The 21349-nt window shown below is 38.2% G+C and overlaps 1 protein-coding gene across 4 annotated transcripts in view; it reads left to right on the top strand.

Annotated features, from left to right (window-relative positions):
* Positions 1 to 21349, top strand: part of LOC127969530 (sorting nexin-29-like) — a 138069-nt gene that overhangs the window by 99557 nt on the left and 17163 nt on the right. For 3 of the 4 annotated variants that reach the window (XM_052571569.1, XM_052571567.1, XM_052571568.1), the window contains one exon: positions 554 to 694. The exons of the other annotated variant lie outside the window; for it this stretch is intronic. In XM_052571569.1, the coding sequence (XP_052427529.1) occupies positions 554 to 694 (141 nt within the window). The remainder of the gene's footprint in view (positions 1 to 553; positions 695 to 21349) is intronic. 4 annotated transcript variants of the gene reach the window in all.

Genomic DNA, 21349 nt, shown 5'->3' on the forward strand with positions numbered 1-21349 from the left:
AACTTTTTTAAAGCCATTTTAGTTATTTGATGTCTGGTTTGCATGCATACTTTTTTTCTTGTAGTCATTGCACTGACGCTGTGACACCAGTAGTCTGTGAACAGTCTGAGTTTGACACTGTCAGCGTGGCCTCGCAGGTGCAAACGTGCTGTCAGAGTCTAACCTCTCATGAGATCCTGTTACTAAAGCCAGACGTACACACTCTCTGCTCTGCATCCCCAGCGGACTCGCTGCTGTCTGTTCAACAGACTTAAGTGTGTCTCTTTGCTGTGATCAGAGGTCTTGCATGGGTATTCGAGCCAGGCTCCTCTGTCCTGCTCTGAAGTGAGGCGTGAAAATAGCATCCCTCTCCTCCTAGCTCCCTCCTCTTCCTTGTGTTGTTGTCCCTGCAATGCACTTCTAGAAACAGTCCTTTGTGTCTGTCTGGCTATTGTACCATGGGAGACCTGGTTTATAACAGATGCAAATAATAATGAGACTAACAATAGCCAATAGACACATCAGATACTCATCACTGTAAATCGTGACATTTTATGTATTTCATTTTTTCCAGGTGTACATTAGAATACTGGACAATGAGTGGAATGTGTATCGGCGCTACGCTGAGTTCAGGGTGCTGCACAATTACCTTCGGCCGCAATTCCCGCAAGTCGACACGTTCAATTTCCCACCTAAAAAAGCCATCGGCAACAAGGTATGTACTGCAGATTTTGTCTGTAATGGCAGGTTCTCTCTTTTCCTTGTCTTTGTATTGCTCGACTCACCTGACAATACAGGATTAGTAGGCAAATTAGTAGATGAACTATTTAACTAAGCAAATATTCAAACTTTAATTATTTATTTTATATTATCATTCATTTAATAATTTTTATTGATTTAAATTGTGTTTTTATCTTTATCATATATTTATTTATTTACTTACATCAACAGGGCTGTGCATCTTTTAGAATAGAATTCCTGAAATTTAGATGAATTTGAATTGCAGTGACAAAAGAGTTGAAAGACAGTTGCAGTTGAATATTAAAGAGTTTAAAAGGATTGAAATTCAATAGAGTTGTCTGGTGTGAAAGTTGTAATTCAGATTGAATTCAGAATTTGGCACAGCCCTGTACTGCAAAGAAAATTGCATCCAAAGCAACACGGCACGGTGCATCTACCAACTTTTAATCTGACATGAATGTATTTTCAAAGGATCACAGTTGTGGGAAACAATATATCATACACTTGAAAGTAGATTGTTGATTCTGTGCACAGCCGGCAGGAAACATTGTCAATGGCATAGTTTTAGTCCGTAACATTTAAACTTTTTAAATGACAGTAATCCAAAAATATGAGAAAACATGTCAACAGAGCACAAAAAGCCCTCCCAAAAAACACTTTCCATCAGAGCCACCATCACCACCTGCTACTAACCAGCCTAGATGACATCACTAGCCCCTGTTTCTGCCCTCACAATTGTTGTGCAGTATTTCACAGAGGTAGTTTTGCAATAAAAAGAGTGCAAAGTGATGTTTTGAAACTTGGAATAGATTTTTAGAAGTTGCAATGCTGTCATCTACTATTTTCAGCACTCCCAGGACGGATCATTCTCAGTTCTCTTAAAGGGTTAGTTCACCCAAATATTAAAATTATGTCATTAATAACTCACCCTCATGTCGTTCCAAACCCGTAAGACCTCCGTTCATCTTCAGAACACAGTTTAAGATATTTTAGATTAAGTCCGAGAGCTTCCTGTCCCTCCATTGAAAGTGTGTGCGCGGTATACTGTCCATGTCCAGAAAAGTAATAAAAACATCTTCAAAGTAGTCCATGTGACATCAGAGGGTCAGTTAGAATTTTTTGAAGCATCGAAAATACATTTTGGTCCAAAAAATAGCAAAAACGACGACTTTATTCAGCATTGTCTTCTCTTTCGTGTCTGTTGTGAGAGAGTTCAAAACACAGCAGTTTGGCATATCCGGTTCGCGAACGAATCATTCGATGTAACCAAATCTTTTTAAACCATCCATCCATCCATCCATCCATCCATCATCTTCCGCTTAATCCGGGGCCGGGTCGCGGGGGCAACAGTCTGAGCAGAGACGCCCAGACTTCCCTCTCCCTAGCCACTTCTTCCAGCTCTTCCGGGGGGACCCCGAGGCGTTCCCAGGCCAGCCGGGAGACATAGTCCCTCCAGCGTGTCCTAGGTCTTCCCCGGGGCCTCCTCCCGGTGAGACGTGCCTGGAACACCTCCCTGGGAAGGCGTCCAGGAGGCATCCGAAATAGATGCCCGAGCCACCTCAGCTGGCTCCTCTCGATGTGGAGGAGCAACGGCTCTACTCTGAGCTCCTCCCGAGTGACTGAGCTTCTCACCCTATCTCTAAGGGAGCGCCCAGCCACCCGACGGAGAAAGCTCATTTCGGCCGCCTGTATCCGGGATCTTGTCCTTTCGGTCATGACCCACAGCTCATGACCATAGGTGAGAGTTGGAACGTAGATTGACCGGTAAATCGAAATATTTTTAAACCAGTTCACCAAATCGAATTGAATCGTTTTAAACGGTTCGCGTCTCCAATACGCATTAATCCACAAATTACTTAAGCTGTTAACTTTTTTAATATGGCTGACACTCCCTCTGAGTCAGAATAAACCAATATCCCGGAGTAATTCATTTACTCAAACAGTACACTGACTGAACTGCTGTGAAGAGAGAACTGAAGATGAACACCGAGCCAAGCCAGATAACGAACGAACGATTGACTGTTCCGTCAGCTGTCCCGATATGTGAGTGAAAGTCTATCGCAGCGTGCAGTCGCTATAGTGCTGATGTGAAGCGCGCTCAAAGAGAGGTTATGGGTTTGAAGGCTGGTTTTGAATTACTTATTTAATCTAATAATTATATATAGCTACATAGTCCTCCACAGGAATTTAGGACCTGATTAATATAACTCTATTATACAGAGATTTGTAAAAATTATATTCCAAAACTTTTTTTTTTAAGTCTGGAAATTGTTTTTTTTTTTTATCGAATGGCATATCCAGGTTATTCATGACCTTCCAGACCCTAAAAGTGACTGATGCACGCTCTTAATAACTTGGTCCACCAATGTGATTGCGGGAATGCTTCGTTACCTCTCCCTTCTGTAATCACATGCTGGATCCATATCCCTGCTTTGTTCCGGGACCTCGCAATTTACAAATTAAGCACTGCTGTATACACTGCAAAAGGAGTGGTTATAATACTCAACATTGCCAAAAACGTGTAAAAAGAAATCTGATGCAACATGAGCAGATCTAAATGTAATGTAAATGGAATTGACACTTGTCATTCATTTTCACCTTTCCCTTAATTAATCACTAAATTTTGCAGGGGCATTTTGAAACCTTTTTTCTTAAATCTGGGGAGAAGTTTAGTTCATTTTAGTGGCATGTTTTTGTCCAAAGCACCTGTTTTTGACCCTTTGGTGTACTTATATATAGAGTTTTGCTGGCCAACTTCATTTCTATCACCATTGATTTTGCCACTTTGAAATTGTGGACACGTTTTCTAGCTTTTCATCTATAAGGCTGCTGTGCACTGAGTATAAGGGCAAGATTGCTATGTCATGTGGTCCTGCCCTCTGCCCCAGTGTCCATCAGCATCATCAGTGGGGCAGCACTGTATGCACTAATGAGGATAGTCCACTCTGACAGCACTCTGATTCCCCACCTGTCTTTTCATTTTCCTCTTTCCCCCCGCCTTAGTTCACCCAGGGGCAGGTAATTGGCTTGTGGCACTGCTTCCTCCCATTGCCTGTGATTTTTGAGAGCGTGCCAGGCAGAGCCACTGGCCCCTACGTGGCCCTTCAAAGGTAGACTTTTTAGAGCGTGAAAGACAGACCTGATTTAATGGGACCTAGACAGGCACTGCCAGTCTGCGTCCCACCTCAAGGACGGCCAATCAAAAGAGTCAATCAACCCCAGGGCTGGCGTGAAGACAGCACCCTTTGTACCTGCTCTGAGCACATTAGTTTTGCACTCCCAGCAGTCGGTTGTTGGTCTGGACTTCAAAAACGAGTTATTTTTAACCCCGTGCCACGTTTTGCCATCTTGCTCTTAACATACCACCAAGGACTGGAAAACAGCTGAGCAATTGTCAATTAGGAGATGTGTCTGCATCTGTCCTCGAGTAACTCGTTCTGCTCAGTGATAAGTTCCTGACCTCTCAGGGAAGTGGGTTTTGTTTATGTGCTGTGTAGAAGCTGCGCACATACACAGGGCAGAAGGACCCTCTTTGTTCTCTTTTTTTTCAGAGCAGAGAGCTGCTAACTGGCTTCCGCTAAAGTTTTAGCTAATACTTTGACTTGCAAATGCAACTGGAGTGTGGAAATCCTCAGGGCTCAGTTGGAACAAGAAAGCAGGGAGAAAATGTTGTGTAGCAAACAGGCTTTTAAAGTTGAAAAAGGCTGCAAGTGTGGAAGGATTTGATGGTGACAGGGCTTTTGTTGGTAATCATTGACCCATTGAGATTAGCTGTCAAGTTATCGTTAATTATTTTATTGTTTTGCTGGAGCTTAGTGGCAGTTGGTTAAAAAGGGGCTCCGTTCTTTTCTCTTGTGATACACGCCATTGCACACATATGATATCTGATCTTCCGCAGTCCTGAGCAAGTCGAATCATTGAGGTTCTCTAAAAGGGCCTGTAGAATGATTCTTTGTGGATCGACTTGTATGGATAAATCAAAGGTTAACAGGGTACTTCAGATTCATTGAGTGGCTCTTTCTTAAAAATACAAAGCCTGCACATGAAATATTCGTTCCCACGAATCAGGAATTTAGTCTCTCTTTTTAGTTCAGTAGAAATTTGTTTTCACTGCTTATTCATTTCTTCACTTATTTTAGCAAATCATGGCCACGTTGTACTAATTAATTTCCTCAATTTACCAAATAGTGATCATACTGAATTGTTGCCTCGTTTTTGATTTGGTTAGAATGATTGAATGATTGAGTACAACAAGGCCATGATTTGCGAAATGAGGGAATGAACAATTAACTTGTGGCCAAAAAAAAATTTTTTTGTCTGCATGTCATTTATGGGTCTCATATATGACGAAAGAGGTGGATGGATGTTAAGACAATTTTATAGTAGGCTTTTTAAATCTTATTTTTATTCAAAATTCTTCACGCATGTTTGTGGTAAGTAAAATGTTTAATTTTATATGATTACACAAATATTCTTTTTGTCATTAAATGTAATAATCCAGTGAGATTTTTGTTTGCCCAAGGAGTTTGTCCACAGCAGCCAGTGCTTCAAACAGAGATCAGATCTGACCATCATCCAGTCTGTCTGGAATAACACGAAGAAACAGAACAAATGGAGTCAGACTCAATCAAGAAGAACTGTGGCAATGTCTCTAAAATGCTTCAAGAAACCTGCTGATGATGGTGAGAACAGATCTCTGTGTGGAGCACTCGCTGTTGTCAGACTCCCTGTGCAAACAAAAATCTCACTGGATTAGTCCAATTAATGGCAAAAAATAATGGAAATGTGACCTGATATTTACTAGACGCACTACAGCAAAAGATAAAAATGATGGACTTAAAACCATTTTTTGTTGGTGAAAATACTAGTTACCTAAGACTTTTGCACAAATTTTTATTATATTTATATAAATTTAAGCCCGCCGGTGGTCCTGGAGGAGAGAGGGACCAGGAGCAAGATCCATGAATTGATCCAGCTCTGACTGTAGATCATGGTTGAGCCCTTTGCATTAGAAGAGCTGTAGCTGTTCTGAATCCGGGTACTGAAATCCAGGCTAGCCATTTCAGTACCCGCATCTTTCTTCTACATAGCCATGATGTTGTAATTGATGCAGTAAGTGGTCTGGCATTTTCATGTTGGAAAATGCAATGTCTTCCCTGAAAGAGACGACGTCTGGATGGGAGCATATGTTGTTCTAGAACTTGGATATACCTTTCAGCATTGATGGTGCCTTGTAATTTGCCCATGCCACACGCACTCATGCAACCCCATACCATCAGAGATGCAGGCTTCTGAACTGAGCGCTGATAACAACTTGGGTTGTCCTTGTCCTCTTTAGTCCGGATGACATGGTGTCCCAGTTTTCCAAAAATAACTTAACATTTTGTTTTTTTCTGACCACAGAACAGTTTTCCCCTGTGAAAACGTGTTTAGATATGGCTTCTTTTTTTACCTATAGAGATTTAGCCGGCAACAGCGAATGGCACGGTGGATTGTGTTCACCAACAATGTTATCTGGAAGTATTCCTGAGGCCATGTTGTGATTTCCATTTCCAGTGTAACTTTTCTGTCCTCTTATTGCTAGCTGTCCCAACTTTTTTGGAATGTGTAGCTCTCATGAAATCCAAAATGAGCTAATATTTGCCATGACATTTCAAAATGTCTCACTTTCAACATTGTATATATTTTTATACATTGAAATTAATTCTTTTATTATGCAAGGATGCGTCATGTTCACACACAAATCTGCTATTTCAAATAAAAGCTGTTTCATAAATAAAGTTTCCACAAACATATTGAGCAGCACCAAATCAACATCTGAATGATTTCTGAAGGATCGTTTGAGACTGAAGACTGCTAAAAATTCAGCTTTGCAAACACATGAATACATTACACTTAAAAATATAATTTAAATTATAATAGTATTTCACAGTATAACTGTTTTTGCTGTATTTGAAATATATTTTGAATGGTAGTGTATATAATTTAATATTAAGAGCATTATATTCTGTGTACAATATATACACAGAATATAAACCTTATCTCTCTCATGAAACCATGTTTCATTGATGTCTCTTGGTCAAGAGTCCATCCTGTAATTATGTTTGAACTGAAAGCTAACTTTGAACTGCGTAACATGGTTGTGTTCTCTTCAGGCCTAAATATCTGCCAATAGTTACACTGAGAAGAGTAATGATGAGAAAATGCAAATAATGCCTCAGTTGAGGAAACATATACCCCTTTGAAGGTGTATGCTCCTGATCATCTGCACACGCTGGATGAAATGAAGGACTGGCCTTGTCTAATCTGCATATTTGAGTCTATCATTGCTAGTCTCATCATTTATCTTGAGAGAGCAGATTGTGTAATTACCCATTCAGACCTTTCATGAGCCTCGCATAAACCAGTGCAACACTAGGCCCGCTCTTACGTCTCCTCTGACATAATCTTGAATTTTCTTTCAAATGTTGCTTTGTTTTCCACCTCAAAATCAAATAGATTTGAAACTTTGGTTATTGCACAAAAAAAATCCAACCATGCTATGTTAAAGAATCTCGATTATTACACTTTTTTGGCCCTTTTCATCATCCACCAAGCATAAAAGTCTGACACCTTTGAAAAAGTAATAGGACAAAAATATAAATCTAAAAGTTTCCTTGTTGCTTCCATATACTTCCATAGAGTGTGTATAATATCATTATATATCTAAGACTGCAACTTCTGTGATTGTCATGAAGCTCTCCGTGCTTTGGAATGGAATATGTATTTGGTGTCTTGTTGTGTCCATGACTCCATCTGTTTGGGCCATGTCAGGCCCCTTGCTGCTCAACCATACTGACAGCTCCTAAACAACTGATTTGTCAGAGGCTTGCCGGGCAAACACGCTAAATGCTCCTCAGCCTACCCGTCAAATGTGCCCTGAATACCAAGCAGAGCTACCGTGAACCCAGCCAACCACAGGAAGAATGATGACATCAAAGAGAGGCGACTGTCAGCACTCCTGTCAAACTGTCACCTCATAAGCTCCTCAACTCTGTTTTGATTAAATTTATTTATTTTTGTAAAAATTTTTGACTTAATATTTTTTTAATATATCACATTTACAGGCTCCCTTTTGCATTTTTTTTCTTCTTGTTCATGCTTCAGAACTTTAAAGGGGAGTACATTTTAAGGGAGCTGTCTTGGTAATTGAGAGATCATATAAAGTAGCCAGTGTTATCCTGTTAAAAACTCTTTTGATGAGTAGTTGTATTTACATTGAGGCAAGTAGCGTTTCTTGAATAGTTTTAGGTCAAACTCTCAGAGCTCTAGGAGAGTACACAGAGGTGGAAACTAATGAATTACATATGCTCGCATTACTGTAACAGAGTAGCTTTTTTGTGTACTTCTTTTTTTAAGTAATTTTTAAAACATGTCATTTTACTTGAACTTAAGTATGTTTTGTTTGCAGTATTGTACTTCACTACATTTTAAAACACAGTAATTACTGAGTAAAAAAAAATCGCTCCATGGGAACTACTGCAGTAAATAATAGGCAGGAGAGGAAACTGGTGCTAAAATTAGACGAAAGATGTAGACGGACAAGGGAGGCGTTAGTAATGCAGAGACCCAGGTGAAAACAAAACCCTGCCGTATACTGCTGAAGTTGAAATTAAGGAAATTAAGTGAACCCCAAATATTCAGATGTGTGCAGCACATTTTATGGAGGACTGTTTCCTGATCCTTGGAAAAGTAAACTACAATGCTGGCTGACTCACAGTCTGTACGTACATTTACATATTTTAGAATTTGCCACTGATAATTCATACACAAGTTTTGAGCAGTCTAGAGTAGCGCTTGTTTTTTGTCATTTCTCCGATCACAAATGCAGACATTTTTTAAGTTTAAGTGGTGTGATGCAACGCAACACGTAAAAAGACAGTATAAATTGTTATAATCCGTAATTATATCCCAACTAGATGCAACAAATGCTTAGTTTATTATGGGTTTTAATGTTTTTTGACTTGTCTCGCCGGTTTTCTGACCGGGACATGACATGACAGTATCGTAAGAGGCATAACATTTCTGTCACATGCATGAGACATTCAGCCAATCACAACGCACTAAAATGCTGGCCAATCAGAGAACACCTCGCTTTTCAGAATGATGAGCTTTGTAAAACTCTACGCGTTTCAGAAAAGTGGGGCATAGAGGAGAATCAATAATGTTCAGTATGTGGAAAATAATGTGTTTTTTGAACCTTGAACTAGGGCTGGGCGATATGACGAAATATATCGTCTGGACGATATAAAATGTCTATCGTTTTATATAAGAACGATAAGGCGTTTACGACAGAATTTTACGTCAAGATGCACCTCACGCAACGGCATGCCCATGCATGCTGCAATACATTAACAAACATGGAGGAAGACGGTAGTAGACACGGTTTAGACCAGGGTAATTCTCAACAAGATGACCAGCCAACCCAAACCAAGGAGCTTGTACCTAAAAGAGGAGCGACTTCTGTTGCATGGACGCCTAAAACGGATGAAAAAGTTGAAATGTTTTTAACTCGATGCGGTGCGGACGCGCCTGGAACCACCACACTTCCATTATGACCGCGCATACAGCGTGCCTACATTGGAAATAACGAACTTGAGCGCGCAAAATACGCAATATGTGAACGGCTCCACAGGCTTTTACCCGTGGCACACCATATAGCCACAGCTCCCGCAAATGGAAGATCACTTCTACTGTTGCCAAGCATATCTACACGGTCGATAATAGCAGGTTGAAATATTTTAATGGCAGGTGTTAACATGACCAACAGTCTTGCTTGAAAAAAAGGTTCTAAATAAAATAAATATTTAGTCTATACTACCTTTATTTGTTTTGTATATCATTTCAAACTGCATTTCCACATTGCAATTTTATATATACTTTTCATAAACTGAATTAACAGAAAAATTGCTATATCGTTATGTATATCGTTATCGGGATATCAAATGAGCTATATCGGGATATGACATTTTGGCTATATCGCCCAGCCCTACCTTGAACCCTGGCTCCACATCATAATATCTGTCAGCCATCGACGATGGACCATGTCATCGTCTATCGGCCCAACCCTAATGTCTGTGTTCAGTGTGTATTTATTATGTATATATAAATACACACACGCATATATTTATATGTCTAAATTTATACTCATATAATTTACATTATAAATAAATATATTTAATATATAAACATAACATATTTTTCTGAAATATATACAGTACATGCATTTGTGTGTATTTATTTATACATATTAAATATACACAGCACACACATATTATGTAAACAAAAACATTTACATCATTTTGTATGTGATTAATCACAATTGTTTGCCAGCATTTTATGCCATATATATATATATATATATATACATAGTATATACAGTCATGTGAAAAAGTTAGGACACCCTAATGTATTCCATGTTTTCCTTATCATGACAAAAAAATAACTGGTCCTTTCCAGATCTTTAAAATTTGGAAAATAAAACCTCACATGAACAACAACACACAACATATTGCACCGTGTAATTGTTTATTTTGTAAAAATAAAGTGACAAAATTGGGACACCCTTACTGTTAACATAAGCATGAGGAGGGTAAGTAGCAGTCAGACAATGCTAATCAATGCCTTTGATTAACTGATCATCAGCAAGTGTGAGCACCTCTATAAAAGCTATGTTTTGGCAGTTTGCTGGTCTGGAGCCTTCAGGTGAGTGTTAACACAATGTCAATAGAGAAGCAATTGTTGATGCCATCAATCTGTGAAGTGTAATATGGCCATTTCCAATCAATTTGAAGTCCATCATTCTACAGTGAGGTAGATTATTCACGAATGGAAGACATTCAAAGCAGACACCAATCCTCTCAGGAGTGGACATACCAGCAAATTTACCCCAAGATCAGACCATGTAAAGCTCAGAGAAATGGCAGACAACCAAAGAATGCATAGTTTTAGGTTTGCATAATTTTTCTGGAATAATGACTTTTGAACAGATGAGACCAAAGTGGAGATGGTTGGCCATAATTCACAGCGCCACATTTGGTGAAAACCTAATCAGCACAAACACCTCATACCAAAAGTCAGACATGCTAGTGGAGGGCTGATGATGTTGGGCTTGGTTTGTAGCTTGGACAGGACCTGGGCACCTCAAAGTCATTCAGTTGACCATGAACTCCTCTGTGTACCAAAGTATTCTAGAGTCAAATGTGAAGACATCCATTTAACAGCTTTAGCTTGGCCAAGATTGGGTGATGCACCAGGAAATTGATCCAAAGCACACCAGCAAATCTACAACAAAATGTATGAAAAGAAAAGAATCAAGGTTCTGCAATAGCCCAGTCAAAGTACAGAGTTCATTCTGACTGAAACCATGTGGTGAGAGCTGTGTATAAACAAATGGCCAAAAAAACATCAATAAACTTTAGCACCGTTGTAAAGAAGAGTGGACCAAAATTCTTCCAGCACAATGTGAGAGACTGATAAAGTCATACAGAAAATGATTACTTCAAGTTATTGCTGCTAAAAATGGATCTACTGCCAATTGAATCGTCGGTGTCTAAACTTTGTCACACATGCCTTTTCCATCTTGGCTTTATTTTTGTTAATCAAATAATGACACTTTGTTATATGTCATGTCATATTGTTTATCTGAGGCTTTATTTCCAAAATGTAATACTTTCCAAGGACCAAATCATGTTTTTTATTATCCCCTGATACAGAAAACCATGGAATTTAATAGGGTGTCCTAACTTTTTCACATGACTGTGTATGTGTGTGTATATATATATATATATATATATATATATATATATATATATATATATATATATATATATATACACTGATCTAAAGGATTATTAGGGACACCATACTAATACTGTGTTTGACCCCCTTTCACCTTCAGAACTGCCTTAATTCTACGTGGCATTGATTCAGCAAGGTGCTGAAAGCATTCTTTAGAAATGTTGGCCCATATTGATAGGATAGCATCTTGCAGTTGATGGAGATTTGTGGGATGCACATCCAGGGCAAGAAGCTCCCCTTCCACCACATCCTAAAGATGCTCCTTTGGGGTTGAGATCTGGTGACTGTGGGGGCCATTTTAGTACAGTGAACTCATTGTCATGTTCGAGAAACCAATTTGAAATGATTCAAGCTTTGTGACATGGTGCATTATCTTGCTGGAAGTAGCCATCAGAGGATGGGTAAACGGTGGTCATAAAGGGATGGACATGGTCAGAAACAATGCTCAGGTAGGGGTGGCATTTAAATGATGCCCAATTGGCACTAAGGGGCTTAAAGCGTGCTAAGAAAACATCTCCCACACCATTCTTCACCATATGGTGAAGACTACTTGCTGAAGTTCAAACCGACCATCAGAATGGAGAAGAAATTTAAGTGTACAGTTGGGATCGAAAGTTTGGGCACCTTTGCAGAATCTGTCAAAATGTGAGTAATTTTCAAAAAATAAGAGAGATCATACTAAATGCATGTTATATTTTACTTAGTACTGTCCTGAGTAAGATATTGTACATAAAAGTTATTAACATTTAGTCCACAAGACAAAAAAAAAAATGCTGAAATTATTAAAAAAAAAACACTCAAAAGTTCTTCAGTTTTCCAGCATCTTTGCATATTTGAACCCTTTCAAGCAGTGACTTAATGATTTTGAGATGCATCTTTTCAGACTGAGGACATTTGAGGGACTCAAACACAACTATTTAAAAAGATTCAAACATTCACTGATGCTCCAGAAGGAAACAAGATGCATTAAGAGCTGAGGGGTGAAAACTTTTGAACACGATGAAGATGGCCAAATTTGTCTTATTTTGTTGAAATATAATTTTTTTTCCATTTAGTTCTGCCCTTCGTAAGCAACAGAAGATACTTGTATGTTTCCCGGTACACAAATTAAGTACAATTTACCTTGATCTTCAAATTCCAAAAGTTTTCACCCCCCAGCTCTTAATGCATCTTGTTTCCTTCTGGAGCATCTTTGAACGTTTGAATCTTTTTAAATAGTTGTGTTTGAGTCCCTCAAATGTCCTCAGTCTAAAAAGATGCATCTCAAAATCATACAGTCACTGCTGGAAAGGGTTCAAATATGCAAAGATGCTGGAAAACTGAAGAATCTGCAGGACCTTAAAGATTTTTCTGAAGAACGCTGCTCAGTTTAACTGTTCAGAACAAACAAGGGACTCATGCACAACCATCACAAAACAGAAAGACAGTCAAGGATCATCAGGTAAGAGCACACAGTATTAAGAACCAAGGGTTCCCAAACTTTTGAGTGGGGTTATTTTAATTATTTCAGCAATTTTTTTGTCTTGTGGACTAAATGTTAATATCTTTTATGTACAATATCTTACTCAGGACAGTACTAAATAAAAAAATAACATGCATTTAGTATGATCTCTCTTATTTTTTGAAAATTACTCATATTTTCACAGATTCTGCAAGGGGTGCCCAAACTTTCGAGCCCCACTGTATTTAAGTGACTTTGAGCATGGAATGATTGTTGGTGCCAGACGGGCTGGTCTGAGTATTTCAAAAACAGCTGATCTACTGGGATTTTCATACACAACCATCTCTAGGGTTTACAGAGAATGGTCAGAAAAAGAGAAAATATCCAGTGAGCCGCAGTTATTTGGATGAAAATGCTTTGTTGAGGTCAGAGGAGAATGGGCAGACTGGTAAGAGATGATTGAAAGGTAACAGTAACTCAAATAACTACTCGTTACAACCAAGGTATGCAGAATATCATCTCTGAATGCACAACACGTCGAACCCTGAAGCAGATGGGCTAAAGCAGCAGAAGACCACGCTGGGTGCCACTCCTGTCCGCTAAGAACAAGAAACAATTTCGCACAGGCTCACCAAAATTGGACAACAAAATATTGGAAAAATGTTGCCTGGTCTGAGGAGTCTCAGTTTTTGCTGAGACATTTAGATGGTTGGGTCAGAATTTATGGATCCATCCTGCCTTGTCTCAACGGTTCAGGCTGGTGGTGATGGTGTAATGGAATGTGGGAAATTTTCTTGGCACACTTTGGGCCCCTTAGTACCAATTGAGCATTGCTTAAATGCCACAGCCTACAGAGTATTGTTGCTGACCATGTCCATCCCTTTATGATTACAGTATACTTCCAGTCTACTTCCAGCAGGATAATGTCACAAAGCTCAAATCATCTCAAAATGGTTTCTCGAACATGACGATGAGTTCACTTTTTCTAAAATGGCCTCCGCCATCACCAGATCTCAATTCAATACAGCTTTTTGTGATGTGGTGGAATGGGAGATTTGCATCATGGATGTGCAGCCAACAAATCTGCAGCAACTACGTAATGCTATCATGTCAATATGGACCAAAATCTCTGAGGAATGTTTCCAACACCTTGTTGAATCTATACCACGAAGAATTAAAGCAGCTCTGAAGACAAAATGCAGTCCAACCCAGTACTAGCAAGGTGTACCTAATAAAGTGGCCTGCGTGTGTGTGTGTATGTGTATATCACTGTAATCTTGGAATTAATCTAGATTAAAATGGCTCATATGAATTCTGCCGAAGGCATTCAGAATATGTGTGCTACCCAAATAAAATAATGACTAAAAGTAACGTCAAGTCTTTGAGAACGGGTTTCTCAAGACAGGTGATGCATTAGACCAGGGGCTCATCTCCTGTTTCCAAAATGCATAACAAACTGCTTGAGAAAGCTGTAAACGAATTCCACATTGCAAAAGGTGCAAACAACCTTATGCCTGTTTCACACATAATCCGTCTGCAGTGCGTATGCATTGCATTTTTTTTTTCCACACCCATGTTAACGGATTCCAGCGTTCACGTGGTTGTAGTCCGTCAGTACGTTCCAGGAGCGTTGCGTCTGCAGCAGTGCAGTGATTGTTTACGTACCGAGTAGCAGACTGCAAATGCATCCTGTGTGAAAGCACATCGTGCTGCTTCTGCACTACATATGAAACACACACAGACTGCATACGCACTGCAGACAGATTATGTGTGAAACAGGCGTGGGTTTTGTTAAGGTTTCCATTGGAAATTTTTTTTTTTTTTTTTAATTCCCTGAAGCAAACCCGGCGGCATCTTAGGTGCATCCATGTTAGCAAGTCACATTTGATTTGGTAATTAGATTTTAAAGACTCGTTCTCACCCCCTACAGATTCTGCTAGGTATACATCCACGCTAAAATATCAAGGTGAAAGTCATCATAGCTCGCGTAGTATAGACCCAGCTCCCAACCCAACTTTGAAAATAGATTAACGGCGATAATTTTTTTTTGCCCGATAAGAGTCTCACATTAACGCAGCACGTTAATGCTGATAACGGCCCACCACTAAAATATATATAGAGAGTTTGGTTCCAAAATGCGATAAACACCATATATATATATATATATATATATATATATATATATATATATATATATATATATATTAGTGCTGTCAATCGATAAAAAAAAATTAACTAATTAATCGCACAATTTTTTTAAATTAATCGCGATTAATCGCGATTAATCACAATTAAAAGACTGAAACTTTTTGGATATGTAAATGTAAAATGTAAATAATTAATGTAAACTCAAGACAAAGAAACTATTTAAATTCAAAATATGATTGTTTATTGGAATTTTTGTTTAACTTGTAACACAGATTTTCTCATGTAAACAACATACCTGCAATAAACCATCAATATCCTCCAAATTAACTGTTGGCTTGAAAGCCATATTTATTACAGAAATAAAAACACAGACATGTAAGTACCATTTGAATTTCAAAACAATCAATGCCAATAAAAAACAAAAATGATTTCCATGTTGAATTCTAAGTGGACTGCAAAAAAATTCCAAAATTATAGTCATTGCCAGTGCTTTAAGTGGGCCGGTATGCACCGGTACTCAGTACCGCCACTTCCAAATATAGCTTTTGAGCGTACCGCCACCTCTCCGTGCGCCCAGAACGCCCAGAACTCATTTGGACATCTGTTTTAATAGAGGTTTTAATCTTTTACCTGCACTGCCAATTTTCAGAGCGCACTTCACAATGCAAGCTTCCTAATTCATCCCACCTAGAGCATAAACTACATTACCCATTCACCCTTAAGTTATACAAGTGAATAGCGCATGTGTCGCCTTTCCCACTGTTAAGTGTCAACAACTCAACGTGGCCGGAGAAGGTGTGTGAAACTCGTTATGAGTGTACACCACACTCGGTTCGGTTAACTTAATATGTTTTCTTGGCTTCAGACTCTGAATACTGCAAGAACAAGACCAGAATCAGATGATTTGCTGACTGACACCTCACCAAATTTGAATCCTATCACTGCAGGTCAGACTCAAGCTAATGAAGTAATGCAGCTCTTTCAGGAAGGGTGACCAGAAAAATTCGTGACAGTCCCGAAATCTAAACTGTTGTCCCGACTCCCGAATCTGGCCCTAATTGTCCCGGAAGTTATACTAAAGCAAAATCTTGAGTATTTATTGTCTGATAAACATTAAAAACTGTCTGCGGAGGTTGAGTCGTCCTGCAGCCAGTACAAAAAATACTCCGCTACACAATTATTTCGTTATTTTCGTTTAAGCTTATTAACGTTAGCGTTACAGAAAGGTCTGATTTACGCACTGTTACAACAGTCATTGTTTTTTTTGTTTTTTTTTAAACAATGACATTTGAGTTCATGATTTTAATGTTGCTGTTTCTTGTGGCAGACTGAATGAAGAGTAATGTTTCTTGTGGCAGACTGAAGAGTAATCTGGCAGAGTTTTATACTGAAACTTTCCGTCTAAAAGTCCTTCCTTGGTCTTATCCATATTTCTTTGCACGTTGAACACACATAGGCCACAACCGGAAATAAAAAAAAACTGCAACCGCGCTAATTGCGTTATTTTTTTTAACGCGTTAAATATTTCAAATTAATCGAATGCTTTAATGCGCTAATTTTGACAGCACTAATATATATATATATATATATATATATATATATATATATATATATATATATAAATAAATTCTGGCAAAATCAGTATTGTATCTGGTTGGTATTGAAAAGTAAATTTTAAATTTTACGCAAAATGCATTTTTCAGAAAATTATTTGGTCGTGTTTTCCGTATCAATAATATAACCAAATCCCTAATATATTGCCCTATCATAATCCACAATATTAGCACTTTTTACTGTAACAATGACTTCTAGACTTGCATTTCTGTCAGAATCAGAAATAGCGTTGTTGCCAAGTGTGTTTACACACACAAGGAATTCGTCTTGGTTGAGAGGAGCTTCCAGTGAAGAAAGTACAGACCTTGGGCCCCATTTTAACGATCTTAGCGCATGGTCTAAAGCCCACAACACAGGTGCACTCAGGGCGTGTCCAAATCCACTTTTGCTAGTTTAATGATGGGAAAACAGTCAGCACGCCCAGGCGCATGTTCTAAACTATTTGTCCATATTCTCTTTATGAGTAATGGGTGTTTTTTGGGTGTAACGTGCAATAAACCAATCAGAGTCTCATCTCCCTTCCCCTATTAAAAGGCATTTTTTCGCCTGTGCCATGGCGGGTTTGCTATGTACATCTCTATGCGGGTTCGCTATGGCAGAATGTAATTTTTAAAAATGTTTGTGTGCTATTGTGCGTCCCTGTGTGTGTAATAAGCAAAGTGTATGCACGTTGTGCTCCCGCCTATAGGGACATATTACTTATGCGCTCTTTAAATAACAAAGAAAAAAAATTGCGCCAGACTTCAGACCAGTTTTGATTTGGTCTATTGCGCAGACTATTTTCTGTTCCTCAAAATAGCAACGCGCCAATAATGCGCCTGAACACACCTCTTTTTTAGACCAGCAAGACGATGGGCACAAATGCATTTGCTATTTAAACAACGTCGTGCAGGACGGAGGATGGGAAAATGAGAACTATGTCGGGCTGAAACTAGCAAAAACACTTGTGCCGGGTGTATGATAGGGCCCCTAGTGCAGACATAAATTAAGGTAACAGAAGGAAATATAAATTATAAAAGATATAAATTAAGGTAATATAATGAAATATAACTCTAATAATTAAGAGAAGAGACAATTAATGTAAAAAATAACAGCTATATGGTAATAACAAAATGTAGTTATATACAAAATATAGAGAAAATAGAAATAATTATGAATGTGCTATTTTACAAATGAAAAGATTTGAGAAGTTATGTACAGTCCTGAGATGTTATGTGTTGTTAAGGTGAAATATAGCCTGATGTATTTTAGTTTTTTAATCATTTAAATATTCATAATTAATTGTAACAAGGAGTCAGAGGCGTTCGGATCCATGTGCGGAATTTTATTAAGAGAATGGTCATACAGGCAGAAGTCAGGAATGGTGTCAGGTGTGTAAGGGATATCCAGAATCATTAACGGTAACAAGCGGAGATCGGGGCAGGCAGCAAAGAATCAGAGTCGGTTTAAACAATCCAAGATAATACATGGGAAGAACAAACACAAGGGAATACGCTCGGAAATGCTAGACAGGCTAAACAAGACTTCACAGTGAGTGAGAGTGATTGTACTGCTTATGTGTGTGTAAATGAGGTGCAGGTGTGTCAAGGAAATTGGCTGATGAATGAGGTGCAGGTGTGGCAAGGTAATTGTGATGCAGTGACTCATGGGGAATGTAGTTCGGGTGTGGTGCAACAGTATGAGAGGTGCTAGTGTCCAACTGACATCTGGTGGTTGATGGGTGGAATGGTCCTGAGTGGAGTGCCCTCTACTGAAGTTCATGGGCACTCCATCTAATGATCGTGACATTAATAATATTAATATTATTATTATTATTATTAATATTTTATAATAATATCATATAAATATTAGTAACTTTGTCACTACTAGCCCATTAAATATAATATTGTAAAATTATTATTAATTATTAATAAAGTAATTTAATAGTTATAACAATCATATCAATTTAATGTATAACACAGGTAATATGATCATGATGATGATGATTTGTCGTATTTTTCATTTTTGATCAAATATTCAACCTTACTGAATTAATATATTCTAAATATATTAGAAAAACAATTATATAAGCTTTGTCTATGCCTCTTGCTATTTTTTTTATTTATCTGTTCATTTGTGTTTGGTTTGAGATTGCTCTCTTCCACTCATTTGAGTGTGACTGTGGTTTTGTCTGTGTCTTGTGCAGTAGGTTTATTTCATCCACTCATAGCTTGATAGGCTGATGGAGGGATTTGGTAAGTCTGTCCAGGGATTGGCTGTTTAGAGGATGTCAGTACAGCGATAATGGGCACATCCTCCCTAGGCACGTCCTCACTGTCCCTGCTCTCAGCTTCAGCATAAATTACTTCCTTGTCACATGTTAAACCCAGGTCTGTGTATTAAGAGTACAGCTCTAGAGACGGTTTAATTTAACCATTTATTTATTCCACTATTATGACTAATCACCATTTAAAAACTCCTTGTCAGAAAGTGGCAGAGGTGCACAACAATAGCAGTTATTAAGCTAATGCTTTAATCTAAAGGTACAGTTATTACAGCACACTTCTCACAGGGACAATATCCCTTAAGTGCTTTAATCAAGGGCACAACGGCAATAGATCAATGATTGCTGCCTACAAAATTCAATTCTACAGTCATTACCTTCGCTATTTAAATGTTACCACTTACAAGCAAGCAGATTGCAAATTATCAATGCAGAAACTGACATATACATTTTCATATACAGACAAAAGTACAAGAAAAGCATGAAAGTTTTTTGTTCTAATGTATTGGCACAACAGGGTGCACAGACTTTATTTTCTAGTGGTGTGAGTGCAAATAAGTGAGCTGAACTGATGGAATGAATGAGAAAAGGGATACCACATTTGACATGCACTGTTATATTCTAAAGTGAATACAAATGAGTTATATTCCTGTTATGCGTCATGTCAGTACAATATTTTTACGGTACACTGTAATATTTTGTTTTCTTCAATGATTGATCAAAAGTGACAGTAATGACATTCTTCCAAAAACTTACATAAAAAAAAAGTTTATTCTGTTTTTGTGGATAATGTAAATGACTTGTTTGATTAAATTATTCCAATGTGAAATAATAAGTGGCTAGAGATGTAGAAGAGAATAATAGCATGGAAAGAATGCATGTCTTAGTTTATTCAAAATACAATATTTTCCATGAATGCAGGAATATAAAATAGCTATACACAAGTGAACATGTAAATAGCTATACACATGTAATAGCTATACACAAGTGAACATGTAAATAGCTATACACATGTAATAGCTATACACAAGTGAACATCTATCTAGATTATCTGTGTTCTCATATTGTACTCATATTGTTCATCACATCTCTTGTCTCCAGGGGGAACAATTACAGACATTTGACCATCCCTGTGACCCACAATCATGATTAAAATGAGCAAATGTTCATGTTTGTTCACACTTTGGTGCATACAGTGTGATCTTCACTGCAGCTGGGTTGCACAGATGTAGAGAGAGATGATACTGTACTACATAGCCTCAGGTCAGAATGAGAGCAGAAATTCAGAGGAACTTTGAGAGAATGCTTAGATGTTGCACAGTATGGACATTACAGTATATTCCCAGGATGCAAAAACTATTCAGCTAAAAAGCCTATGGGCTTTTGTCTTATAATTATATTATATGATCAGTTTAGAAATAATATGCATAAAAAAGAGCGTTATTTTTTCGTGAATATCTTTATATATTTTTAAAGGGGGTGTTGGGGCGTGAAATGCTCGTTTTCACTCAATATCCTGTTAATCTTGAGTACCTATAGAGTAGTACTGCATCCTTCATAACTCCAAAAAGTCTTTAATTTTATTATATTCATAAGAGAAAGATAGTCTGTACCGATTTTTCCCGGAAAAACACGACTAGCTGGAGGCGTGACGTGTGGGCGGAGCTAAAGAATCACGAGCGCCAGTAGGCTTTTGCGTTGAGAGAGTTTGGAAGCTGTGACATTACTGTGAAGAAAAAACCATCCAAAACAAACCATGGCTAACAATCAGATTCAGCGTATATTTATGATCCAGAATCAGATCCAGAGGCTGAAATTTAACAAGAGTAGCATCAGCAACGACGTCTCAATGTGGTATGTACTGAAACTGTATATATTTGCTTAGCGGTTTTGGAAAATGATTAAGTTCCACTTTGTCGTCTTTTTTTTTTTTTTTTTAAGCTGTACATGTGGAAAGTGCAGTTTGATGACAACATCGCATGTTGTTTACTTGATGTGCTTACGCGCCAATAGCTAAGTTAACAACACAGAGATATTTGAAGCAGTTTTACTCGTGCAGTTTGAAGACAACATCGCATGTTGTTTACTTGTGTGCTTACGCGCCGATAGCTAAGTTAACAACACAGAGATATTTGAAGCAGTTTTACTCACCGCATGCGGTTCCAACACACGATCGTGAGCCTTTTTCGTTGGGACTGCATTATCCTTAAGAAATAAACGATGTGCAAATCCGGCGTCAAACTGGGACTTGTTTGTAAAACAAGCATCTTCGAAATGCAGGGGAACAAACAAAAACACTTGCACAACTCCGTTGATGCTCTGTA

The sequence above is a fragment of the Carassius gibelio genome, chromosome B12, assembly GCF_023724105.1.
Source record: "Carassius gibelio isolate Cgi1373 ecotype wild population from Czech Republic chromosome B12, carGib1.2-hapl.c, whole genome shotgun sequence".
NCBI lineage: Eukaryota > Metazoa > Chordata > Actinopteri > Cypriniformes > Cyprinidae > Carassius > Carassius gibelio.